Source organism: Struthio camelus, chromosome 7 (genome assembly GCF_040807025.1).
Source record: "Struthio camelus isolate bStrCam1 chromosome 7, bStrCam1.hap1, whole genome shotgun sequence".
NCBI lineage: Eukaryota > Metazoa > Chordata > Aves > Struthioniformes > Struthionidae > Struthio > Struthio camelus.
In genome coordinates this window covers 10,045,294-10,072,186 of record NC_090948.1, presented here as the reverse complement: position 1 = coordinate 10,072,186, position 26,893 = coordinate 10,045,294, and the positions used below count along the sequence as shown (strand labels likewise).

The 26,893-nt window shown below is 39.8% G+C and overlaps 1 protein-coding gene across 13 annotated transcripts in view; it reads right to left on the bottom strand.

Annotated features, from left to right (window-relative positions):
- ABLIM1 (actin binding LIM protein 1) overlaps positions 1–26,893 on the bottom strand; it is a 234,607-nt gene that overhangs the window by 40,746 nt on the left and 166,968 nt on the right. For all 13 annotated transcript variants that reach the window (XM_068951639.1, XM_068951638.1, XM_068951649.1 and 10 more), the window contains 4 exons: positions 19,391–19,478; positions 14,525–14,583; positions 4,034–4,111; positions 1,759–1,914 (listed from right to left, as the gene is read on the bottom strand). In XM_068951639.1, coding sequence (XP_068807740.1) covers positions 1,759–1,914; positions 4,034–4,111; positions 14,525–14,583; positions 19,391–19,478 — 381 coding nt within the window. The remainder of the gene's footprint in view (positions 1–1,758; positions 1,915–4,033; positions 4,112–14,524; positions 14,584–19,390; positions 19,479–26,893) is intronic.

The following is a 26,893-nucleotide window of genomic DNA, read 5'->3' as shown; positions in this document are numbered from 1 at the left end:
GCTGTACCAAGATTAAGGTGTCACTGGGTTTCGCACAGTACAAACACAAACTAAGAGATGGGTCTGCCCCAGAAGGGCTTGTGCTCTCATTAGGGCAAGGGAAGGGAGGAGAAACAGGTACAAAGAGGTGAAGTGACTTGCCCAAGTACACAGAAATCAGCGGTAGCATTGGGTGGAAAACTCAAATCTCCTGAACCAAAGGTAAGAGCCCTTTTGTTCCAGGTTGTGCTGTCACAAAAAATAAACTGAATTTAAGGCTGGTGAAAATACGGGCTAGGAAAATCCTCAGGCTTTTTACTTATCCCCAGAAAAAGCATAATTGCAGGCAGCTTCCAAGATACTGCTTTATTAGAAAGCAGAATCCCCTTTAGGATTAATACATTTTGTCGGAGTGAGATTAGCTCTTCCTCTGCGATCAATCACGTACTTATGTTTGTAGATGGTTTTGTGAAATGACTTAGACCTGTTAGAACTGGTCAGAGATCACCAATGTATCTCACAGCGGTTTCCAATCAGATGTCAGCTGCATTGATTACTGACCTGAGTTTGAGGGGGAAAATTCTTTAACACATCGACCTGTTAATCACTTTTAGCTTTTTCCTGAACTGAATGGTCTCCTGAATTTCCAACTCAGGTTATAATCTAAAAAACTAACCCTATAAAACACTGAAAAATAATATATATAAAATATATATATATAAATAAAGGTAACCCTGATTCACAAGCACAAGCTACTGATCTGTTGGTGGGCAGGACACCAGGCTAAGAGAGGAGCTTATCAGTCACGGATCTGGGCATCTTCAGACTTCTGGTGTCTGAATGATTTACTGTACTTCCTTCTTCCCCGTAATATCTTCATACTCAATTCAATTACTCTCAGGAAAGTCAGCGAGACTACAAGGAAGTACATCCATTTCCATGTCCGTTTAGATTCTCATTCTGGAAGTCTGATTTACTGTCCGATGAAACGACATGACAGCACTTCCAAACCTGCTTCATAGTCTGCCCTGGAACCATATAAGCAGTTCGTTGCAAGTATGGAAGTTTCCTTGGGAAAACTGGGGGAGCCCTACAACCTGAAAGATATCTTTAAATACAAATTTGTGAAAATACATCAGATGGTTGCTTTTATTGTTGCAGGATAAAAGATTTCAGCATTTTAAAATGTGAGTCAACTATTTCCATACTGCAACTAACTAGCTTTTCCAGGTGGAAAAGCAGTTCATGCAGATCTATTGCGCATTTTACCCAGTATGTCTGGTAAAGTGCTCTGGAAATATATTTCTGTCTGATATTTGTGAGAGAGAGCATCCGGCTGCTATTAATCCTTTTCTTGCCACAGAACATCATGATATTCCTCATGTCCAGTTGTGAGTTTCAGCGCTTTAAAGCAACGTGCCTAGTACTAGCACAATGCTAGACTGGCTTTGGCCTCTTGTCCTGGACTTGGCTGTACCCAAAGACCAGAATATTTATTTGAGTTATGAGAACGCACGAACAGCCTGCACCCCCCATTCCTCTGCTAGCGGCTCATGTTAAGGTAAGTAAGAAATGGAGTTGTGTGCTTAATTCTGCAGTTTCCCACATAAGGCATCATCATGCTTTTTCCCTTTAAAGCCCCATCAAATAGACAACAAGCACTTTGAACAGCAGCAGCAGCGGCAACAGGAGCGTCAATTAGAAACTGTTTCAAAAGAGAATAGAAGCGTAGCAGGCTTTGAAGCTTAGAGCAGAATGGCTTGCTTGTCATTTCATTACCTCTCCAAGACTCTGTCTCTCCTGTCTGTCCTCGTAGGCGGAAGTGTAGAATGGCTCATAAGTAATTAGGTCTGGACGTTCAATGTCATAAATGGCCTTGACTTTGGGAATGGCTGCTAAATCCTTATAATCAAGGATCTCATTGTCTACTTTTGCCTGAAGGTCAAAGACAGAAGATAAATTAACTTACACAAAAGCACCGGTAATTTCTATTTTATACAATTTATGTTTTTAGTGTATTTGTTGTCACCCTGTTGTTACGTAAAAACCTTTTGGGCACTTTTTGTTTACATGCAAAGTAACTGTTTCTTGCTCTTCACCAGCAGGCCTCCTCTTCAAAAGCATACAGTGTTTTCTGAGTTTAGGAAAGAAGTAACATTGCATACATAGATCTAACATAAGAGTTTATTATCCCCCAGTACTGAGCTGGAAATCTCAGTTCTGCAAATGACTCATTTTGTGGCCTCAGGCAAGTTGTTTCACCTCTCTGCTTTTGTTTTCCCATCTGCAACATATGTGATAACAGATCACAGAGATTATGAGAAGATTCCATGCAGAAGTCTACAGACAGAAAGCCAACCTATAACTTTGCACACAAGAGGAAATACAACTTAATAAAACAAAACAAAAGGCAAACAGGACTAATTGCCAGGAGTGGGTGTCAAATTCCCAATTAACAATATTATATTGCACTCATCACTCAACCTATACCCAGTCTTCTGGCTAAAGCGTATGCTGCTTATTAACGGGATACTACATATGACTAACATCATTAACTAGTTTTTCCACTAAAACTGCAAGGTCTTGACTAATTCAGAACTGGAAGCTCAAAGTAGGAAATCAGTTCCAAAGACAGCTGCACCCATCAGAAGCAGCTGAAAAGAGGTTTTACATATATTTCATATAGTTAATCTTTTCCTTTGTTTAAAAGCACATTTGCTTAAAAATCATTATACATTCTCACCTGCATTACAGAAATGTCTTTGATTATTAAAAATGAAAGAGAATATTCAAATTCCTTTTCAATTCTTCTATCAGATATATAATAGAAGAAAAAGCTAGCCCTGTAGTCTGCCTCTTCTTCCCAACATACCTTTGTCCTTGATCCCCTCATAATGGGTTCTCTTTCTCTCACTAACTTGCCTTCCTGTGATTTCCTTCCTTAGCTGTTATCTTCCACTTCCGCTTTAATTTTGTGCAGGTATCTGTGAGTGTGATTTATATGAGGACGCGGGTTACACGGACTTTCAAGGAAAAGGGTTTTAAAGGGATGTGAGTTTTTGGAGCTGTAAGTTATACGCATAAAAAGACACTAAGTTTGAGTTGTTCTGTTAGTCACCCAAGTACATTTGATTTAATATTCTTCTTGCTTAGAACAGAGTAGTGCAGCCAAAAAGATGACTCCTTTTGACCATCAGGACTTCTCTTCCAGGAAAAAAGAAGGCACCAACATTTATAACACTGCAATTCCTGAAGAAGATGTACAAGTGCAAAAAAAAAAAAAAAAACAAACCAATACTCCTTTAAAAATTTTGGGCCAACCTTATGCCCATAGATTTCCATCTTTAATTTCCAAGATCTCATGGGCTTAAAAGGCACCAATAACAAGGCCAAGAAGTCAAAGAGATCATCTAAAAAACTTGAAGAGGAGGCTTGTCTACTGAAGGAATCTATTATTCTTTAAATTTCAAATAAAGTGGCATAACAGTAGCTTTGCATCTTCAGCACCATTTCCAGCAGTGTTATATTAATAACAGAAGGATCCTTACTATCCTGTTTCTTCAAACCAACCAACTAACCCTGCCCACCATCAGAAACCTTTCCTTCCACAGCCAAAACATCTGACCCTTGAAACTGAAGGTGTTTTATCAGCCAGGATTCCTTCAGTGTGGCTGACACTCCTCCCCAGAGTCTGCAATTGCAGACAGCAGACCTTTCAAGAACTGCATACTGAGGTGCAAATACTGCCTCACATAACTTCAAATTCTATGCAAAGTGCAATGATCTGTCTTCTGTTTCTCTTTACGACATCCAAAGCGACTCAAGAGAAATCTACCAAGTCTTTCTAAAGAGAATGTGGTCTGAAAAAGGCCTACCCTGCTCTTGAAATGCTGCAGTGATAAAAAATACATCTGTCAAGGCAATGAGAATTTTGTCGATTCAACCACTAGAATGAAGGCATTAGCATCAGTATAAAAGTGATTTATTCCAGTATGGAGTATTTCCTGGCTACAGCCAAGGTATCATCAGCTTATTCATCAGAAGGAATACTTACATAGATAGTATGGCCTGGTGAGCCAGGTATACTGGAACCTGGTCTGGAATAAATACTTTCTGATGATGTTCTTGTAGGCTGAAAAACAAACAGGGTAACTTCTCAGAGATACTTCAAGCCATTAACATTGGTAATTTTGGTTTTAAATGAAGAAATCCTCATATATCTTAAAATTAATTGCATTTAAGAAAAAATATCAACACAAATGCAAGCATTCTGGCAAATATCACAGTCTTGTGAGGCAGATAGGCTTTTTTGCAGGGGAAGGAGTGTTGTGAGAGGAAAAGGAGGCTTTTTTTAAAGCGTACAGTGTGAAAGACTGACAACAATAATGAACAAAACAACACCTGCCAGATACACTGCAGAGAGCCATACAAACTACAGTCCAGATACTCCTGCTGGTGATTTTATCAAAACGTTAGTTCACAAACAGCTAGAGATATCAGCAGTAGCCCAGCCAAAACTGTTGAGAGGAACACAGCACACGTTATCACTTTCCAGATGGTCCATCTTGGTGATTGGATTTCCATCATAAATATAGAGCTGAGTTCTGCCCCTCTAAACACAAATCTTGGGCTCAGAACTGTTCTTTATGTCTGTAGCACAATTTAGATGCAAGACCAAAGTTAAAATGTTGGTTGAACTTTCATGATTCCCCACACTACAAAAGTCCTGACGTTTAGTAACACTGTCCTACAATTCATGAGAACGCTCAGACTCTCACAGCATGAGTGCTGTTATATACATTTAGTGGATTTTCCAACACGTCATTGGACTAAAGGCACTAAAGACACTGCTTCTCTGGGGGAATTTTTGAGAGAGAAGACAAAATAACTTATCACTGAGAGGTGGAGATCCTGAAAACTCGATAAATATGAAAACTTTTCATTCAGTCAAAAGTCACCCAGTCTATCAGGGCAATTACTCCTAAATCTAGCATGCAGCAGACAGAGGTAAACAAAAACGGTAAAGCACTTTGATTTTTGAATTAACGATTATCACCTAAGGAACGTGATTCAAATTAACGGAAAGAGTCTAATCGTCAGACCAGGGGTTTAGGTTCCCAGCTCTTACTGGCAGTTAGATATCTAAATAGGTATTTGAACCCAGCTGTTACAGGCTTTCAAAAAGGTAATCAGAGATACCACCTACCTTTCCACTGGAGAAAAGAAGAACTTTGCTTGCTCCCTAAAAGAAGAACTTGCTCCCTAAGCAGCTACAAAGAACCAGCTCCCAGATGACTCTGATGATACAAGTGCAGTGGGACACTTTAATGCTATTGAAAATTAAATCTTGGTAAATAGTCCTTGCCTCTTGTCAGCTTGAACTAAGGGACCTTCAGTAACACACTGAAGGGAAACAAAGCTTTACAGCTTGGCTCACAGATTTTGCTCAGGAAACACCTAGAGTGAACACAGCAAGGCTACTGGAGCTTTTTTATCTCTCAGTGTATATTTCCTGAAAGGATCCTTCAGCAGCCCCCAGAGTCTTTCCAATTTTTATTTCAGAGCCAGGAAAGCTAATAGAACCATCCTTATAAAAATGCTAAAGACTACTTGTGAATTATACATAAAGCTTTCCCTCACTCCATTTGTGGAAAAGGAAAACTACCACACTCTGGGAGGGTCAAGAGAATAAAGACTTTTGAACATATCCCACCAAAAAAGGGAAGACTGAGATCAAACAGAGAGCAGGTGTGGCCATGGAATAACAGAGCCACAAATGCTCTCCAGAGCACATCTGAGAACGTTTTCACAGCTGGAATTTTACAAGTATCTCGCCTTTTCTCTCTGTAACTGCAAAATCCTACATCCCAAAAGGGAGCGCTGGAATTTCTCAGCTGCCTCAGCTGCCCTTCAGCTCCTCCCATAATGCAGTCAAAGATAAAACTGCTTGTTTTGGGAAAACGTTGAAAGACTTAAGCTGAGGAAAATTTGGCTGCTGTTGAGAAACCCCTTTATTCCCCCTTCCGTTCTGCTGTTTCACACCACCGCTGCTTTGAGTGGAGACACATGTAACATGTTTTTGCAGTTGCCATGGAAAAGAATTGTTTTCATTACAACATCCAGAACAAGGTTAAGTACTTGAGGTACTGTTAGGGGTGTCTCTGTTACCTTCTGCTCTTGGCAGACATTCTACTAGAGCCTTGTCTGCCCAATTTTCTTCCCAGTAAGAAAAAAAAAACTTTAGAGGAAGTTAACGTCGTCTTCTCAGCTACAAAACTCTCTGAGATGCTCTTCTCTCTGGTCCTTTCATAATAGCTTCAGAAAATCAGAAATTCTCAGCTCACAGTCCAACTCCTGACTTCATCTCTTAGTTTCACTGATAAGAACTTGTTCAACAAAGGAAAAACCACTTCAGTAAATTTATTCAATAAAGTCTTTTACCCTAAGAAGATAACCATATCCTGCTAACTTGCTTGTGTGCTCTTAATCCTGTAGCACAGGAACAGTTGCACAGGATTCAGCGGGTGTTGCCAGCTGGACAGGTAAGTCATAGCACTTCTTTCCTATTTCTTCAGTGTGCTGAAGAAACAGGGAGTTCAGCAAACTGAAGTGTGCTCCAAGTCCCTCTTTACCCTCCCATTAATGTGGCCATAAACCAGACATGACCCTCCTTAAATCTAGTTTTCTGTTTTCAATAATTCTTCTTGTGTGCATCAATTTTACCCTCGGACTATGGCAAAGCTCCACGTTCCCTGAGCAGGACGCCATTCTGCTAGCCACTGCCTGAATGCACATTGTTTGTGTTCTGAGAAGCTTAATCCATGCAGATCTGAAGTTCCGTGGCTCCTCTATTCGCTCCCAATCCTGTGTCTTGCTTAGTTTTACAACTTGCCCCTGAAGACAGAGCATGCAAAATAGCACTTCTACATGTACTCTCACCCCTCCTACCTCTCTTTGACCTATTTTTTGTTTAGAATTACACAGGCTGTTTCCATCGCAGATGGCTAACTATTTCCTACTCTGTTGCAGAACATTTCCCATATGGTCTGGAATCCTTCGCAGTTTTGCACCTTCCCCTAAAGTCAATTGTCCTACACTTAAAAACATTTGTGCTGCTTGCCTCATCAAAGCTACGCTGAAGATGCTTTGATATAAGCTGTTCCTCTGGCATACTTTCAGCTCCCATAGTTGGCTCATCTCCTAAGAGGCCTAGAATTGCTCCTGACTGAAAGTTTGTGAGTGGGCATGGCTTTTATTACATCGCACATTACATTTCCACTATCAGTCAAGAATCCTTGACCTTATATACCACTGTTGTGACTTTATATGCTAAACAGGTGGCAAGAGACATGTTGGGGGTCAAGTTCTCTACTGATGTAATTGCAATATGATGTACATTATGCACTAGGGGAGAGCTAATCAGAGCACAGACGAAACTGGAAAAGAATAATGGCTATCCCTTCAACCTTTGGTGAAGATATCACATGAGCATCTCTTGCAGTCATTATTGGAAGCAGATGTGTAAAGAAATTAGAGGAAACTTCATTTTATATGTATGCATTTATTTAATGGTATTTCCTTCTCCGCCAAAATAAGTATATGACACTTGTTCTATACTTAAGCATCAGAGCAAGTTAAGCCTTCTTACTTCTTCTAGAGATTTCTCAGACAGATCTGGAACCTCCTTTTTATGACTATGCTTATTCTTTAAGGATCTGATCAGAGCTTTTCCTTATATCACCTTTTTTTCCCAGAAATCTAAAACAAATTTCTATTAACTACTATGATTAATCTGTATGTGCGTGGGTATGCACACATGCACATACGTTGTGTGGTCTTTCTTCACGTTTTCCCAGAGCACAAGAGTCATCTCTTCTTTCTTTCCTCTTCCACCCAAATGGATGTAACAGTAGTAAATACATTAATATGGGATGTCTATTAGATACAGGAAGTCTATGAACGTATATGAAAAATCAATAGAAATTCATGCATCATTCCTCATTAAAGGAGCCAAAAGAAATAATCAGATCACAAAGTATCTACAATAGCTACAAGATTTCTCAGTATTTTCCACTTTATCGCAGATCTCTCATTTTTTTGTTCTTCATTTCATGCATTTGTCTTCAATGCAAAAGTCCTTCATCTACTTCATTTGCAGACTGGAGGAGGTAACACCAACTGTCATGCTCTTAATGCCCCTACTAATAGGGTCATTTTGAATTTCAATGCCTAATTATCATATCACTCATGCATATGACCCAAACTGATTGTTATTTTAGTATTAGTTTGCAAAGCTTAGGATGTTCATCTGGATTTACCTCGGCTTGTCATTTCATCATGCATGGCACATCATCTAAACAAGTAACTTCTTTAAAAGAAAAAAAAAAATCACACACTAGAGCCATCCACATCATTCAGATGCTGCTGCAGTGTGGTGGCTATGGCTTTCTAAAGTACAGATGTTCAGAATCATGCTCTATAAAAGCTTACAAGGGCAGGCAACTAGATCAAAAGCGATCCCAAGAACATCTGGCTGGTTGGATGCACTACTGTTTAATAAAGGCATCACCAACGTTGCTTACAGTACCTGCCTTAGTTTTTTGATAGAGTTCATTATGCAAGGTGGTGATAATAGCTGCAGAAAAATGAGTATGTTTTCACTTAATAACATGTAACAATACAGTTCAAGCAAATCTTCTAAGCCACAGAAGCTACTTTAAGAGTAGTGTATTTATAAATAAGGTACTAGACAATTTGTGGGTTTTTTTCTATAATTTATTCTACTTGGCAGAAGCAATTTCGCAACAGAAAGGACTTTGGCTTCCACAGTACAACACATGCTACTCTGACTACCTGCCTAATCAACTGCCAAATTTTACAGAGCAGAGAAGTTACTTAGGGTTTGGAACCACAGTTCATTAAGGACAGGATTCTCACGGATTTCAGTAGTCTTGAAGATTTCAATAATTTTCAGTAGCAGTGACCTATAAAGCACCTTAACACTACAGTGTTCATTGTGCCTATTACTTTAATAACTGTACCTTTCTCCTTACAAGCGTTTCCTTCAAATGCATGTTGCCTTTCATTATTTCTCTTCCTAAAAAGCCTACAATATGTAAATATCAAGACAAAATTAGTGATCAAGTTTAGTTCGAACTCATATAGACACGCTAATAGGTCACAACATATTTTCCTTCCTTTTCTAGCCATAAAGACGAGGAGAATCTATTTTCAGTACAGTCCTTAAAGGCCAGCCGCTAAAAGCATAAGCTCTTTTACAAGACTGCTTATGTAAATGTATTCTGCACTCAAGAGTAAGTTAAGCTGAAGGCAGAAAAATAAAGTTGGAAGTCCAGAACCTACTGTATTCAGTGGCGAAATTCTCATAGAATTAAGTTGTTCTTGGCTTCCTTTCTCAAAATTTTCTAAAGAACAAGATTTTCTCAAAAAATCCTGTAAGTATAGCTTTTTTTTAAAAAAAAAAAAAAGCTTTTAAAAAAGACTACAATCTGTCTGTAGCTTAAGACACACTTTCCCCCCCAATCTAGTTAGTCCAATTTGCTGGGTTCCTTCTTACATTTAGCAAGCAATTAATACCTTTACATGTAAGTCCCTGGATAACTGCCTATAGTAAAAGACTAGCAATTATAATGCATCGTGCGTATTTCTCTTATGTTCTTTTTGTTTTCTTTTTTGGATCTAGCTCCTAGTGAAATGCCTAACTTCCACTGATTTCAATAGAAGCTGCAGTACCCATGTTTGGTGCCTCACAACTTTTGCGGTGCTGGTCTTAAGTGCTCAGGATGTAATCACTGCATCAAACTTATATTTAAAGTGCCTGAACTACAGTTCTCTTTGAATCATAAACACTGAGGATTAACTTTGTCTTCTCCTGATTCCATGCACCCGCCAAACAGAAAGATTTTATTTGCTTTCAGTGGGACTGTTCATGTGATGAAGGGCTGCAGAATAAGCATATGCCCTTCCTGTCTTTCAATGAGAACAATCTGCCACCACAGCAGCAACAGAGCATACACACAAAATGGAGCTCACTGGTGGCTGGTTCCTCTGAGGTTCAACATTTCTTCCTGACTTTGGTACCAAAGTTTGTTCATAGATCTAACTGACTGTGTTTCTGCTGTTGGCTAAGATGCTGTGACTTATTTGCCATTAGCTATTTGATACTCAGTTGAGTCACAGATTAGTCTCAAACCTCTGAATCCAAGATCTAGGCACCAATGGAATTTCTGAACAATGCCCTTTTCAAATGCTCCAATCGTCTCCAAGCCAGACGTGTCCTATTCTGCTGAAATAGGGTTTAGTTAGAAATCAGCAAGACTGAACCACCAAGGTTTGGAGAAAACTGCAGATAATATTTACAAAGTAAGCTTTAGGATCTTGCTTACTATGTGCAAATAGGTTTTGCATCAAGCAGGCTCTGGAAAAATGACATCAATTTTCCTGTAGATTTGAGTCTTTGGCCCCTTTTTACACTGCAACAGCAATGATGGTATCTTTGTGTCTACTCAGCAGAAGAACACTTCAAGCTAAAGTCTGCTTTGAATTATACTTTGCATAATAAGCATATAAATCCAGACAGAACTGAACACTGATTAAGTTTACACAAGAGGATGTTGCCTGGCCCTAAGCTACTTGTATTCAACGCAGTCTACAAAGTAAGAGAGAGAACATGCCTTTATTTTGACATGGGGCGTTTCTGTTTTTCCTTGCATATTTTTCTAATGCATTGGATAGGATTCATTTGTTTTAATCCCAAAACTCCTGTATTTCAACACTGAAAGCTCACAACTCCTGCACCCTAAGCTGAAGAAGAGTTTGTGTAGCCCTTCAAAAGTCATTATGCTGGCCTAACAGATTAGTGAAAAGGCTCTACAGATTGCTATTCTCTGCCTCCAATATCTTATTCCATAAAGCCTAGGACAGCAGAGACATTTCCCTCCTCAGAAACAGTGATAATGTAACTTTCTGTAGTCACTTTATACATAGCTCTGTAGCTAAAAGAGACTGACATCTAGAAGCAGTTAATGCATTGCAACTTCCAAAGTTAATTTAGAGCAAAATAGTGCGCAGGAAAAAGGGGACAGAGCATGCATAAACCATTGAATCACAGTGTTGGAGTCAACCATGTAACACTACTCTGCAGATTGCATCTAACATAAATATCCTGCCCTTGCTGATGATATGGCTATGTCTACTCTGCCATTAGAGATGTGAAGGTGGCATGAGCAGGCATAATAGAAATCCAGTGGCGTGGACTCTATCAGCCTGTCCGCCTACTGAAGTCTGCACTGAAGTCCATCTCAGCATATTTTTACTTCATTATCAGGTAAAAGCTAGCTCAGGTGTGCCTACATGCACTGCAGCCGTATGTCTCCTCACACAGCAAATACAATCAATACATGAGCACTGCAGCGAAGGAGAAGAAATGGAAGGAGCTGAGGTCGTTGGGCACAAAGCAAACTTGAGGAAGTAAACAGAAAGAAGGGGACAGGGAGGACCTCCTTACTTTGAAATGCTCTTGGGCAGTGCACAGAACATGTGCAAATCCAAAATTTTGTAAATATTTCCTCAACTACAACACTGATTTGTAGTTGGTCAACACTTAAAAAAAAATAACTGATATTTTAATGGTATTTTTTTCTGAAAAACATCAACCATTGTTCATAAAAAAAACCTACTTCTTTTTAACTGTCCCTTCAAATCCAGGTGCTTTTACCATGTTCATTTGCTTCACACTTGCACCTATTTTTTGTTTCAGAAGAAAAACTTTCTACAAGCCTGGAAGATCAATACTGCAGCCCCGAAAAGCTCATGTGAATCGAAAAAACCAAAAAAACCAGCATTTCATTTAATAAAATCAAACTGTGAGAGTTAACAAACAACACTGCACTACACAATGCAAAATACAGTGCTGGTGCCGAGAGCGGCATGTGATGGCAGGAAAGCTGTGTGGCAGAAGTAGTAGCAAGAGCAGCAGGTGACAATAATGAAGAATAATATCTTCTCAGGAAAGAAGACGGTTAACAATACTATGAAAACACAACAGCAAACCTCTGCAGAGCGTGGCCTGCGCAGAACCAGACTCTTTGGATAAAAGAATTCAGATGAGGAATGCTGTCATGAAACATAAAAGGGAAAAAGAAGAGTGAAAAGGAAAGCAGTTTCCCCAACCCAGAGTTTAAGCTCTTTTTCAACAAGTTACTAATGTTTACTTGCTAGAAAATAAATTGTGCATTATAATATACATGTTACATATTGATCACTGCAGAATCACCAACTGCCAGACAGCTGGAGAAACAAAAAAGGCAAGCAACGTATATTCTCAGTACATATTTAGGGTTGCTTTATTTTCTGCTCGTTTTGGCTTCCTAATCCTCCACTAAAACATTCAGTGGGAGAAAGATCTTAAGCAACGACTGTTTTTATGAACTCCACTTCAGATCTTGACCAGCGAGAGTGCTGATTAGTTTATATCACAATTCAGTGACTGAGAGAACACAGAGCTTGCTGAAAACTTCAGAAGCTGCTTCAATGATAAAAGGGGGTTTTTGTTTTGTTCTGTTCTATAGGGAAAGGAAACTCAGCAGAGCAAAGAGGCCATGTCACTGTGTTTTTGCAGCACCACCAGAAAATATAGGCCTGACACTCATAGCGGTTCTATACATACCTTCCATATGTCTTCTAATTACTGAGCACTGGTATAAACAATCTGTCTGCTCCTTGAGTGATGCAATATCCTTACAACCATTCTGAAAGCAATTCTGTCTCTCACACAGTAAAGTTAAACAAAGCTGGTGGACGCAGTGATAAGCTCGTCATTGAGAACACTGCTTGTCCAGATGACATAATGCTACATGCTGGAAACCAAAGGCCGAGAGACAGAACAAGCGAATACCCACAGTGCTTACTGACTTCCCAAGGTTTCAGGGCTGCATATGCCCATCTCACAGCTGACAGAAGTATGTGACTACAAAGCCCAGAACATTTTATAGAGAAAATTTCACTGGCCCTTGAAATGCTTTGAAAAATGATGATCTGTTCTGATGTGCCAGATAGCAACTCCTATTATATTTTATCATCAAATAGTAAGACTCTGGGTAGATCTGGCCCTATCAATTGTATCATCTGTACTCCATAGAGATTCCCCTGTAAAGTTGTACGTACACTATTACTTTTGCCATCTTAGCTTTACTGGCTGGGGGATGGTGGGTGGGGAGGATAAATGCAATTCTGACAGAATTGTTTTGTTGGCAGAAGCTCTCACCATGGAGAAATTACATCTGTGGTTAAATAAATGTGGTATAGTAAGGAAGGGTTCTCTGCTGGGGAGAAAAAGTCTACTTGGTGCAAATTTAGCTAATGATCAAGATTTATCCATGATTTCTCCCATTTAGTAAAAGTAGAATTGACTCTTAAATGCACAGGTCATGAGAAATCTAATAATGGCGTCTAATAATACACGTCTAATAATGCACCTGATTGCTCAAAATGGTATTTTCAATAGCAGCTGTCAACCTGCTTGATTGAAAGTCAGATCAAAACAATTTGCAGATGCTGAATAGTAGTACAGTCTGACAGTGCCAAATCAAGCGCTTATCTAGGGCCAATTATACTTCTGTATTACCAGTCTAACCCACACTATCATGAACTCTGCTCACCACAAATTTGTCAGTAAATTCATAGTAAATTCTCTGCAGAGGATGGTTTACAGAACAGCGTGCCAGAGTAAATTCTAAAGAACTTGACTTACTGTGAATGAGCCACACAGAACAAAACCCACATGATATAGTAGGCGTCTCCATACCAGTATCTCTTACTTTTCCTTGGCATATACACCTTCTAGCCATCTTATTCATATGCAGTCTCTAACACTCATATCCAAAAAACTTAAAGTTCAAAGGAGCGACTGAGACCAAAAAGAGTAAACTCACGCCTAATGAATACGGGCTTAGAACTACCTGGTGCACGCAAAGCCCCAGGCTTTGGTGTTTATCAGTGCAGCATTACTGCCATCACGGATCTGATCCAGGAAGTTTGTGTGGCTATGTTAAGGTGACCCCCAAGGAAGCTCCTGGCATTCAAATTAGAAATCAAGTTAATCTGAGGTTCATCTGGATGGCAAACAAAGAACAGTCCATGCTGGCTAATACTAGAAATTAACTGCACAAAATAGGGGATAACTATAAAGAGATTATACAGACATGCAACTACAGTAAGATTTATTGTAGTATTTCCCCTGTTCATATTTTCCCCCTAAGAGTCTCTCCCACAATAATTGCACTATGAAATGAACATCATGAGCATCAATAAATGATGCTACATTTGGAGCAGTGCGCTGAAAGATATGTGAAGGTGATGAGCCTCAAAAGCACAGTAATAGCTCTGAAGTAGTCCTATTTTTAATTCTGCCAGAGTGGCCACAGCTACGCAATAAAAACTATGGGAAATCACTCTCTTAAAAAGAGTGTTCAGCTACTGCACGTGCAAAAATGTCTGGTGTGTCTTTGCCACGAATTCAGCTTACCCGCAGCTTATCTTCAGTCTTAGTGGATTGCTTACAGTCGGGATGCCAGACAGTGGAGCCTGGGGGGAAGAAAACAAATTCTATTCAGACTAAAGTGGATGACCTCTGGTCATGAAAAGTCAGGTATTAAAGAGAATCCCTTCATCGCATCAGATGGTGATCTATATGAACTTGAGTATTCACATTCCATTCCAGCTCATGAGAAATACAGCTGAAACGTAAAAATCCAAACCCTCGGCCCACCTAGAGCAGCCTTTGTCTGAGACTCTCAAAGCACTTAGCACACACTCTTAATTAAAACTCAAACAGCCTCAAGCAGCATGGAAGCCAGGCAGAACCACGTGCTGGAGCTGAAAGAGGGAGGGTCCTTCTGGCCAGGGTGGAGGGCAAGAGCAAAAGAACTGAGCCATGGTTACTTCATCTATTCTCCCCTTATGCATCCCATCAAAAAGGGAGGATATGAAAAGAAAGCTCTGATTTTAAGTCTATGACTTCTGGGAAAGGCCTGTGATTTCCTAACCATATTCATAGCGCAAAGTATTACTTTTACCACTCCTTCCCTGCAACAATGCAAAATGCAACAAGAAAAGCTCATTAGGAGAAAAATAAGAAAATTCCCAACACAGCACAGTGAGGGCTAAATTTCACCCGGTACGAAACAGTATATGAAGAAGCCTCTCCCTAGATGGCAGTGTGCCATACTTGCCATTGGCACAGGCACCATTTCTACCCCTTGCTCCGTAAGATCAGTGGCACGTGTTGCACTAGGGTCTCCTCATGGCAGCTTCCAGCTGCATATCTGGCTGCAGAAGGCAAGGGCTCTGCTATTTCTGTCCCAAAACATGGGATTCTCTCTTACATTGTAAAAATGTAAACACTCAGCTGCCCTTGAGGGCCTACCAGTATCGGGGCAAGGGATATTTCTATCCCATTTCAGTTATCTTTTGGAATAGAGTGCAAACCGCGGTCACTGCTGGGCAGCTGCTGGCAGGTATTAGCCACACTGAAACTGAGCAGAAGCTAATACTGCTTTTTAATACTGACTGCAGCTGTGGTCAAACTCAAACCTCATTCCAGCTACCACAAAGCCAGTACTGAGGCCAGCCTGTCTGCAGGAGGAAACTTCTCTTCATTCTGTCTTCACAGAAAGAAACAAACAAAAGTCCAGATCTCCTACTGGTGAGTATTAGCTCAAGGGCAGTCAGAGGAAACCCTTCCCTCAGAGATAGTTGAAAAGTAAGGGTCAGGGGCCCTGGAAACTTTATTCCAGTGAGCCCTTACATGACTCAGTACAGAAGTAAAGACCAGCAGGAATGATTTCACTTCCCAGCAGCACATAATATAATCACCATCATCAGGAGACTGGAGAGAACACTGACTCTGGATCAGGCTCTGAGACGTCTGGCTTTCAGTCTAAGCTGAGGAAGAAGAAACTGTGTGCTTGGCAGGGGGAAATGATCAGACAACAACCAACAGCCTTCACTGTAAACAAACAGCAGCCTCAGAGCCAAGACCCTACAGTGCCTGCAGAAGTCAGGAGGGAAGCATGCTCTGTGCATTTGATTAGGAGGTCAGACAAATTACGCTCTCAGCATGCTATAAGACCAATGAATTAGGACTCAGAAGGTTTAGGTTCAGTTCTCAAACTCAGTTGCGGACTTCCTGTGTTGCCCTGAGAAAAATTCTCTCAGTTCCTCTGTACCTTGGTTTCTTTTCTATCAAAGAATCCCCATTATCAAAGGAAAGGCTATCACTGTGTTTTTGGACAGCATTTTGTACAAATTGACCCAATTTTAGAAACACTTCAGGAGAAATCTGGAGCTGTTGAAAGCGAACAAGAAATGCAAGAGGGTCTGCATGCCGTTTTCATGGTGAAACTGAGCTAACAGTTTTGAGTTTTCGTTCAGAAAAAGGTAAGAGGTTTGAAATATGTGAAAATTTAAAACCCAAATAAGACAGAGGGGGCTTGAGACGTTAAACATAAATATTACATAAATATTTTGCATGATCCTCAACGCTGAGCAAACCACAACTTATCAATTTCATCCACCCAAATATGTCAATCTGCTTTGAAACACTCAGGCTGTGTCACCTCTCTTTTTTCTACTGGAAGTAGTTCAGCAATTTGTGGTTAAACCCACTCTTAATATATGTTTGTTTGCTCACTCGGCAGACCCCAGCCAACGTATCCATTTATGCAGCATGTATCGTTGATCCAACACACAGCTCTCTAAAACACAGTAACTCAGTCTACTACTTAAACAATAGATAAGGCTGAAAGCCTGTGTGAGAATCAAATGAAGCACCCCTCTAAACGCTAAGCAACATCTTAGCTTGGCAACAGTCCTTTGGGAAGTCCATACTATAATATATTCCTAGGAAGCCTGTGGGAAAGAGAAAGCGATGCTGCTTCCTTGTCGTTTTCCTGGGGTGGAGGGTAGGGGAATGGGAAGGGGTGAGGGGAGCCACAGTGCTTCTGCTAGCACTATCCAAACCATCCTTAAAATAGAAACTCCCAGGACAGAGGGCTTGTTTTTGCATGCCTTTTCCTTTTGCAGGCTTCCTACCCATTTCCGATAGAAGAAGCTACCACAAACATGCCAGGCTTTCACTCCTCTATCATACAAAGCGATACCAACACGATGCTTTCGTGCCCAGCAGAGAGGACAATTACAAATGAGAAGGAAGCTGCCTATTTTCCTTTATCTTATCAATAATGTCATTTTGTCTTTAGCTCTAGTGCTGTGGTGTTGCATTTTTATTTCAGCAAAATGCTTTTCAGGCTGTTATTCTGCTCCTTAGGGGAAACAATTTAGATGGAGTCAGGATAACCATTTCAGCTGAAGCTGAGAGCTTTGCATGGAGAAGTCTTTCAGGTCCCTTACACTTGTGAGCCTGCTGAGTTCAGCAGGAAAAGCTCTGGCTGGACAGTCTAGGGTACACTCAGCAATAACATTATTTGACCAGAAAACAGCTGGAGATAATAAAGCAATATAACTTGTGCTGCTCTTCTGAGACTAAGTGAGCCTGAGGAACGCTGCTTTATGGCCACAAGAGAAGAGATACAGACGAGAAGAGATACAGACGTTGACGTAGCCGGGAAGAGAACGACAGCAGACCAAGGAGCCAGGTATCCCTGCTCTCCCTTATCACCTGCACAAGCATATCCCTGCTTAAGTAAGAGCTAGTACCTTCTGTCTTACTGGGATCTGCAGACATTTACCCCACAACCTGCCCAATCAACACGAACTTCTGTTCTCCACTAGGCTTGTGCAAATTGCATCCCTTGTTGTTATTAATAACATTACTGAATTAATCTGCTCACCTTGCACTTTACCTGTACTTTGTCTTACTATGATGTGAGGAAACTAAGAAGGTTATTAATTGTTAGGTGCTGTCCCTGCTACTTTCAAATTAGTCTTTTCTAATTTACCACTAGAAAGCAGTATTTCCTCCCCAGTCCTCTTTCAGCTTCCGTTTGCTCTCGCAACCAAGTACTGTTAAATGACTCTATATCCAATTCTGTGCACAGCTGGAAGGAGATGACGAAAATACAACTCTTTACAAGTGAGGGAGGAGAAAGATGGACTGCAAAGGAGTACAAACTATACAATAAAACAAGTTATCGTCAAAGGAATTCCTCTTCTTAACAATATTATCTTATTTTGGGATTCCTCCAGAAGGAATCTCTCTTCAGTATTTCCCCTGCCTCTAAACTTTCATCACTTATTTCCTGTTCTTTTAGGGGCTTTTCAGGTACCTCAAGCAAGTTTTCTAACACAAGTACAACAGGCAAAATCCGAATCTGTAGCACAATTTTCTCTTTGATTTCTGGTTTGCATAAGAGCATATTAGATGTCTTTCTACCTATATTAATTAAAATCACAGCAAGTCAGGAAAATAACTGTAGTCTAATAGTCAAAGTGCTACCTTCTCGGAGAGTGGGTAGAATATTTTTCAGTCAATCAAAGGAAGGAGCACACTCTTTGGGAAGTGAAAAGACTGGGGAAAAAAATGTGCCTGGCAATACCTGGAAGTGAGCGTGAGAATACTAATAAGAAAGTGGAGATGAAACTCAGCATACAAAAAAGAAGTGACTGTGGAATAAGATAAAAATAATGTAAATTAAAGATTAATAATAAACAATAAAAATAACGTAAATGGTAATGAAAAGAGAGACGTGACCAGATAAGAGAATTAGGCTAGGCAAACAGATAAGAGTAAGAAGTAGAGGAGATAATGTAACAGTGTGCCTGGGGAATGAGATCTACATCATTCAAAAAGCTCACTACAATCTCTGCAAGTCTTTCCACTGTCTTTTACTATTTGGAGACTGGTCCAGAAGGGGAGAGAAAGTAATCAAAATAATTAAGGGGAGAATGACATGAAACTTGCTGACTTTGTCTGGTATCTCATACGGCAGTCTATGTGCTAAGCTATCTGTGAGATGCCAAACTTAGAGGCAGCCTAATAAATTTCATTTTTGCTATACACATTTTGAAAACACAATTTGGGGCAGTGAAGGTGTGGCGTGACTGTGAGGTCACTGTTACGGCCACCTAACAGAGCATACTCAAGTGAAAAAGTCTCAGAACGCTGGAATGAAGCCAGAATGGCTGTAGTCCTCTTTGCCTCTATGACATACAGATGGCTTCTAAACTGCTGAGTTCTATGACAGAAAAATTAGAAGTCGGATTTTCTGATTTGAGTTTAGTAAGAGAACAAGCTCCTCTGTTGCCAGGCAATGAACTAAGAAGGCCACTGATAATGGTCTGTTTCCACACCACTGATAATGGTCTGTTTCTGAACAGCTGCAGGCCTAGGCCTACCATTTCTGATGCAGCTGGGGCCTGGAGACATCCTTACCTTGCAGATACATTTCTTCTCCTTCCGTGAACATCTGGTTGCACCTGCTGCATCGTGCACAGCTTGGATGATAATGCTTGTCACCTGCCTAAACAAAAATAAAAAAGAGAAATGAGGGATCAATACATCGTACTGCTTTGTGAACACTTGTTATTGCTGACACACCACTGTTCTTCTTCCTCTAGTTCATCTGTAATGATATCATATTGCCCTATAACGTGACAGTAGGTATGAGGACGTAAGATCTGACATACTGTTTCAGTCCAAAGGTCTGCATAGTCCAGTATCCCGTCCTCAACGGAGACCAGCAGCAGCTACTTGGGGGAAAAGGTTACAAGAAACAAGAGAAGTAGAGAATAGGCTTTCCTCTTTATAATTTCCCAGGTTCAAGTGACCAGTGCTTAAAGATCTCCTGGATCAGAGGCTATGTCCCAGTCTATCAATCCCCCATGCTTTTGCCAAAGACCTTTCTGAACCTTCATCTCTTTAAGAATCCGGAGTAATGAATGCCACAGTGCGATTAGGCATTTTTGTAAAAATGCTGTCTCCTCATTTTGTCAGGTGCCCTGTAAAGGGAGCACACCAGCAACATGCACTTTCTCAACTGTCCCTTTGCTATGGATGAATCCAGACAATGAATAACCTGCCATTTCGTTCCTTGGCCTTCTTTCTGATGCTGCTGATATGCTGATATGCATTAAAGAAGAGATAGCTTTCTAGGGCAATTTCTGGAACCATTAGCTTAATTCACATACGCCCAATTTCAGAGGCACGCTGGCACACACAGCTTGAGCTGAATCTGAACTATTGACCTAAAAATGTTAAATACTCCAGATCCCATTACCCAAATCCAAATCCTGAGAGTCCTTCAGTCTCTTAAATATATTGATACTCATAATCAACTAGGCTAATCAGATTTCAGGGCTATAATGAGGATAGGGAAAATCAAGGATAGAGATATTAATGTGATTTCTTCTCCTTAGGAGAGCAAAGCAACGATTATATTAACTCCCTTGCATCAGAAATTAAACATGCAAAGTCCACATCAGGCTTTTTAAAATATAAAATAATTAACCCTAGAAAACAACCCTAAATAGTAACAAGTACTGAATTCTAAAAGGTTTTAAGACCTGTGGCTTCTTTACAAGCTGACCTCAAATCCTTTTTCATAAAATATTCCATATCAACTCAAAAGTCATATGCACAAAATACCTGTTTACTCTGTAGCTGACTCATAAAATGTCATCAAATAACGTCCTACTTTGTTATACTTGTAACTGTAACTTATTATGAAATTCAATCTTTGCTTATGTCTATTAAGGCAAACTAATAATATATTTTTGTTCACATTTGACCAGTGATTATACTGGCTTAGTATTAAAAAGTGTATCCATGAGATGATAAAATATACAAAATAACATATCTGCCAACTACCATACAATCGGATCTACCACCCAGCCTTTCTACAGGTAAAGTTGCACCATTTAATTTTAATGTTATCGTTTGGTCCTGTCTTAGTTCAGCAGTACCTGGGCTTTATTTTAGGGAACGTCAGGAAAGGTAACTATTCATAGAGACTCTGGTGTTTGCAGATACTACTCATCTTTCCCGATCTCTTTAAGAACAATTCCTTTCCAGGACTTTGTCACAAGAGGCCTGAGGAGAGCACAGCGTGCTGTTAGTTTAGCTGTTACAGCCATGCCTCTTTTGCAAATGAGCCTGCACTTCTCTTACACAGATACTATCTTTGCTATTGGTTCAGCTCCTCAGAGGGTAGCATCTGCCAAACAGGAAGATTAATTGCCGTTAGTATTTTGTGCGCTGCAGATTCACACCACTATCAGGCAAAAAGGGGTCTGGTAAAAGGCAGAATATGAGAGGCCAATATAAGATATGGCAATTCAAGAAAGGTTAGATAAGGAGGGAGAAGATACTGTATTGCAGCAACAAAAACTATATTGAACTGAGACGGAAAAACATACTCATTGCTAATTCTCTTTCTACCAGTACTGGCTGTCCTCTCTGGCTCTGACTCCCTCTAGCAATGACTTAACCCCTGAGATGTCCCACCAGTTCCATTCAAGACCGAGATTTAGAAAAAGAAAACGAAGAAACTCTGTATGTATATGAAACATAATGCTGGAATCAAGCCACAGCGACTCTGATCTTGAACAGAGACGTGCAGACAGCAGTTACTTGTATATACATGGAACATAGGGCTATGAATACTGAATGGGGTTCAAAGATACATCTGCAGTTTGGACAGCTCAACGCTCAGCAGAAGCTGAAAATCCTACTGTTCACTTTTTGCTTTTCTCTAAGATATACCACAGAGACAATATTGTATACACTGAGGAACAGGAATTCTTTCGGTATCTGTTAAAAAAAAAAAAATCTCTTTTGAGCATTCCTAAGGTCCTTCAGCAAAGTGAGGCCCACAGAGCTGCTTGTCACAAGTGATTCCAGCCGTATTTGACTTAGAGATGATGCCAAATCTTGGGTCCTGGGAACTGCTTGCAGTTAATGAGATATAAAAATTTCTAAGAAGGCTGCATCACTGCAAACAGGAAGACAATAATTTTAAAAGTACATCAGAAATAATAAAACAGGCTCTGCCTGCCTCACCCAACTAAAGAATATCTTACTTCATAATTGTGCTGCTGCTTAACAAAGCTCAGACTTCCAGTAGGCATGTGGATTTTTCTGAAACAAAATTCGTAACTTCTGGAAAAGTATTCTTTAGGGTAGCTAAGAAATAGCTACATAGTCTAGACTTGAAAGAGTACAGGGCTTGTTATGTGGTGGATGTTATCCCAGTTCCCAGAAACAAAGGACTGAAACAACCCTGTGATAAAAAGCTTTCTTAATTTCAGTTAATTTCCAAAAAGTCTGTACATCAATATTGTCTGATGAAGCAGGTTTTACAAAAATATTCTTACTGAAGATCCTGACGCTAAACTAAGGGAGACTAGTTTTAAGAAGGGTAGTTGGGTTCCAGTAGAGTTATTTATATTGTGAGAACATCACAACGCATAATGATGTGTGTACAACGGAAATCACACATTCACACTTGTACAGTTCTAACTGTTGTCCTTCTTCCAGTCTGGTCCTTGAGGTGTGTTTTTTGGAAACAAGAAAGATGTATTACCCCAATGTTTTAATCAAATGCCACATTTTATTGTCACAAGCAAAACGTGTCAATTCTTCAGGCTTTGTGCAGCTACCCTAGCAGTCCTAAGCCAGGCTTCTGACATTCCCGTTCCTTGTTTTGCAGTTTATTCACAACTTCATTCAGTTACTTCTGCTAGCTTGAGCCATCCTTTGTCCTAAAATAATTTGTATCTGGTCTATCTGGTGCTAGTATCAATGGGTCTTTCACCTGCTGTGATCATTAGATAAATGATCCACTTAGTTTTCTCCAAATCACAAGACCTTTCTTCAGGCTGCTTTAGAAGAGAACAACTGGATTCAAGTACTTCTCTGTTAATTGCTATAAGCAGTTTATATGTTTTTAAAAGTCGGACTATTTTTAGGAGAAACAAATCCAGGATTCATCACAATATTATGTGCAAACTTCTGGCCACTTCAAAGAAATTTTTCTGGAAAAACTTCCAATATGCTACTGTCAAGAGAGTATAGTTTAAAAGACGCACACGTCTCTCTTCAAAACAGCCAGAATGACTGATTTCAAGTTTATAAGAATATTTTTCCCCCAGGCTGAAGCAGTTGGTCAAATTTTAGCCTAGCATGTGATAATGAATGAACATGACACCCCAGAAAATAAGAGCTTGCTAAATGGAAGAGCTAACAGACCCTGCACCAGAGAGGTCCTGGGGGAGTTGCATACCACAGCTGTCACCAGCTGCAATTGCAGCTGAATCCTTCAGAATCAGTTTCATGAGTTTTCCACCTCTAGAACATTTCTATGGCTCAGGAGTGGAACCCCTTCTTCAGTGGGTATCCACTGGAAAACAATCGGCATCTGAGCTGAATCAGGGCCAATCCTGGTATGCCTGACTTGCTGTCACAACCTAAGAAAACCAGTTGCTAAAAATCAATCAACTGCAATGTATTAAGAAAGCTTTTTGGAGCTACAAGGGGATCAAATACTCACGCTTTTTGGATATCTGGTCTGGCCCCAACTCTGAAGCTACTAAATCCTCACTCAGTATGGTCAATGTTCAGCTTTGTGTAATACGTTATTATACCAAGGCTTATATCTCAATGCTGTTGGCAGTCCCAAGTAGCATTGCTTCTGTGTGTATTTGCCCTGAAGATTTTTTAGCCAAGGTACATTAGGTTTAAAGTCACTTGCCTTCCCACTATGCCTACCTCTCCTTACCCCTTCTCTAGTTCAGTACACGTCCAGAAAACCTTTACAGCAACACAAGGACTTCTTGAGTGGCATCTTACATGCTCGCAACAGCAACAAATCACTTTCTTGATCAAAATACAACTATTCAGCAGCTAGGTTTTGAGCTATCATGTTGACCTGGTCCCTTCTGAATTATTTCAGCTTCAGTCCAGGTCAGAACACTGTTGAGGTCTCCAGGACAATCCAAATGACCAAGTGCAAACTATGATTAGAAGACTGTCCTGGCTTTGCTTAGCCAGAAGTGCTAAAAATAACTAAAATAATGTTGGATATTATTACTATTATTTTGCATGCAAATACTTAAATGGAATTAAACAAACTGATAAAGAAGTTTTCTCATCAGACGAAACATTAAACCCATATGCTACTGTTAACTGCTTACATATCCTCTGTTAAATCAACAGGCACTTGCATTAACAGTAGAAGTAAGGAACATTAGTCATCAATTTGTAGCAATACACAATCTATTCTGACTTTTCTAATTATCTTCTATGCATACTGACAAATCTAAAGTAGGCTCTCATATTAAATCCCATTTCAGCACAGTGGACATAAAAATTTGCATTAAAAAAAAAAGACTCGGTATTCTTTACTCATTCACCAGAGCCTTCGAATTGCAGAATGAAGGAACAATAGCCAAAAGCATATGATTACAAATGTCATTATAAAGGTAGATATAAATATATATGTTAAATTTGAGTACCTTACCACAGTTCTGCAATTCTCACTGAATCATGGCTGACCAGTGATGTATGCCTGCTACATATATACTATATACTACTACTTATATCTACTATACACATGACATGCATATGTATATATATTTATGTAGATAAAGTAGATTTAAATGCTATCTTACACAGTATTAAGGTTCTATTTGTTTTGATAATTTCAAGACTTATACAGGAATCAAATCTTTAGCAACACTGAGCTTCAGTTTTCCTATTTATAGAATAAGGTTTAAAAACACTTAATGTCCCCTATAAATGCTTAGAAGAACCACTACCGAGAAAAACTGTTACAGAAATGTATTCTTAATGACCAGTCCTGAAAAAAAAAAAAAGACTTAATAATAATCTCTCCTCTAAGGGTCATGAATGAGAGGTGGATGGTCAGTAGTTAGGATTCATGGATAATGTGCTATACAGGGGAGCCAGATGTGTTATATTCTGCAGAAAGGACATGTCCCAGGCAATATTAGCAACAGTTCAAGTTGTATTACTTATTATAATAAGACATGTAATGATAGTTAATAACAAGAGACTAAATTTTTCATAGCTCATCCTTTCAGACTCAGCAGCTATCAAGTGTCCGCAGCTATTAGTGACTAATATTTTCAGCATTCAACCTCAACACAGACATACAAATCCTCCTTAGCCAATTAAACCAGTCTTCAAAGCCATTTTAAAAGCTACTCTGTGCTGCTTTCAGGGGGCTTCGAAAGCTCCCTCTAATGGAGAAGTAGCAATCCTTACCAACCGTCTGGAACAGGAAAGGTCCTATAGCCTTCACATTACAACCTGCGTGCATCAAGACCTGTTACAGTTTAACAAGCGAACTGTAAGGCTAAGAGGTAGGGAGTTGTTTGAAACACCAGCTAAATACAATGAACAGTGTTCCCGTACAACCCCTTCTTACACTGCTGACAGTTAAACCTCTCCATTATGCGCAAAACACTGATTTGCGTTCACTTCGCTAAGATGCCTTTGGAGACCTCCCGAAGCTTAAAGTATACTGCTACTCACAGGAGTCAGGGAAGGCAATGGTGGGTACCACAGGAAATTTTAAACAAGACGATTCCAACCCAGAAGACAGAAATATAGAAAACCCAGAAACCCAGCATAACAAGTATCCACTTTGTAAGTACACATACAGCTTTAACCTCATGATCGTGGTACGTTAAAAGCCAGCAACTGCATTTTCAGAGTCCATCCCCGTACTCTTGTCCCCATTTCCCACAAGACTAACTTTTTCACTATGAGTGCTTGTAGAACTCTGATCTGATTAAATAAATGTTTTCCTCTTCTGTGAACGTAAGAGCTTAAGATCTATTACTCATGCCTTCACTTCTGCCCTTCTTTCCAGAACAACAGTGAATGAGAGCCAGAAAGGACAATAACAAGAATCCCACTAGGAGAGCTCTCATGCCAGTAGGTCTGGAAGAAGAAGAACAACATACATTTTCTGTTGGCCAAGAGACACAGTTAAGTGCATTTTTGTTGCATTACATTTGCACAGCTGCACTCACTCCCAATATTCAAAGATATCTAAGCAATCACCTGACAAACATCTATTAAACACGTAGAAAGCTTTACTTTTACAGTAGTATTTAGATCATACAAAAACTGCTAGGCAGTTTTAAGAACACAGGTAAGAATAAAAGCCTTTCTTTTCTAAAAAAAACAGGTACAATGGCTTCGGTTTGACAGCTGAATCTAATCAAATATTTAGTCCTACCACAACTCTGAGGAGGATGACCTAATTTCTTAACTCTCTTAAGAATGATGCAGCAGCCGAAAGAATAACTGCGACCTGTCTTTTAAACCCCTTAAGGAATGTCATGAATTGTAAAACAGGAACTGTAGCAGAAGCCTACCATTTTCCAGGGAAGCTTTATTTTAATTACTTGCAGAGGTCATAGAACTTTTAACCCTGTGTGATGTTCTGTATCAACTTCAATTGTTTTCTTCTCTGCAGGCTCCACTGATCTCACAGGCGGGTGGAACAGCACAAACTCTGAGAACTAAAATTTGCCTTTAACAACATCCTGTCTCAAACTATCCACTTATTTTTCCTAGACTCCTATCTGCTTAGCAAGTTACTACAAATGTGTGTGTTCACATATTGGACTCCAGAATTAACTTTAATTTTCTCATTCCATACCAAATGAAGGAAAGCATAACATGCTTTAAGCCTTAACAATAATTATAGTAGGATGCATTCTTGTTTGATATATACCTTTAAACTAAGACCTTCCAGTGCTGGTGTTAATACTACCGTCACATCAATAGAAACATCTCTTAGCACAGTCTCTCCCTCTGTTCTGCGAGAGATGGGACTGAACAGGGGGAAGCACAGCTCCTTTTCCTGCTCCCTCTGCCTGTTGGTCCATACTGGTTTACTCTAGA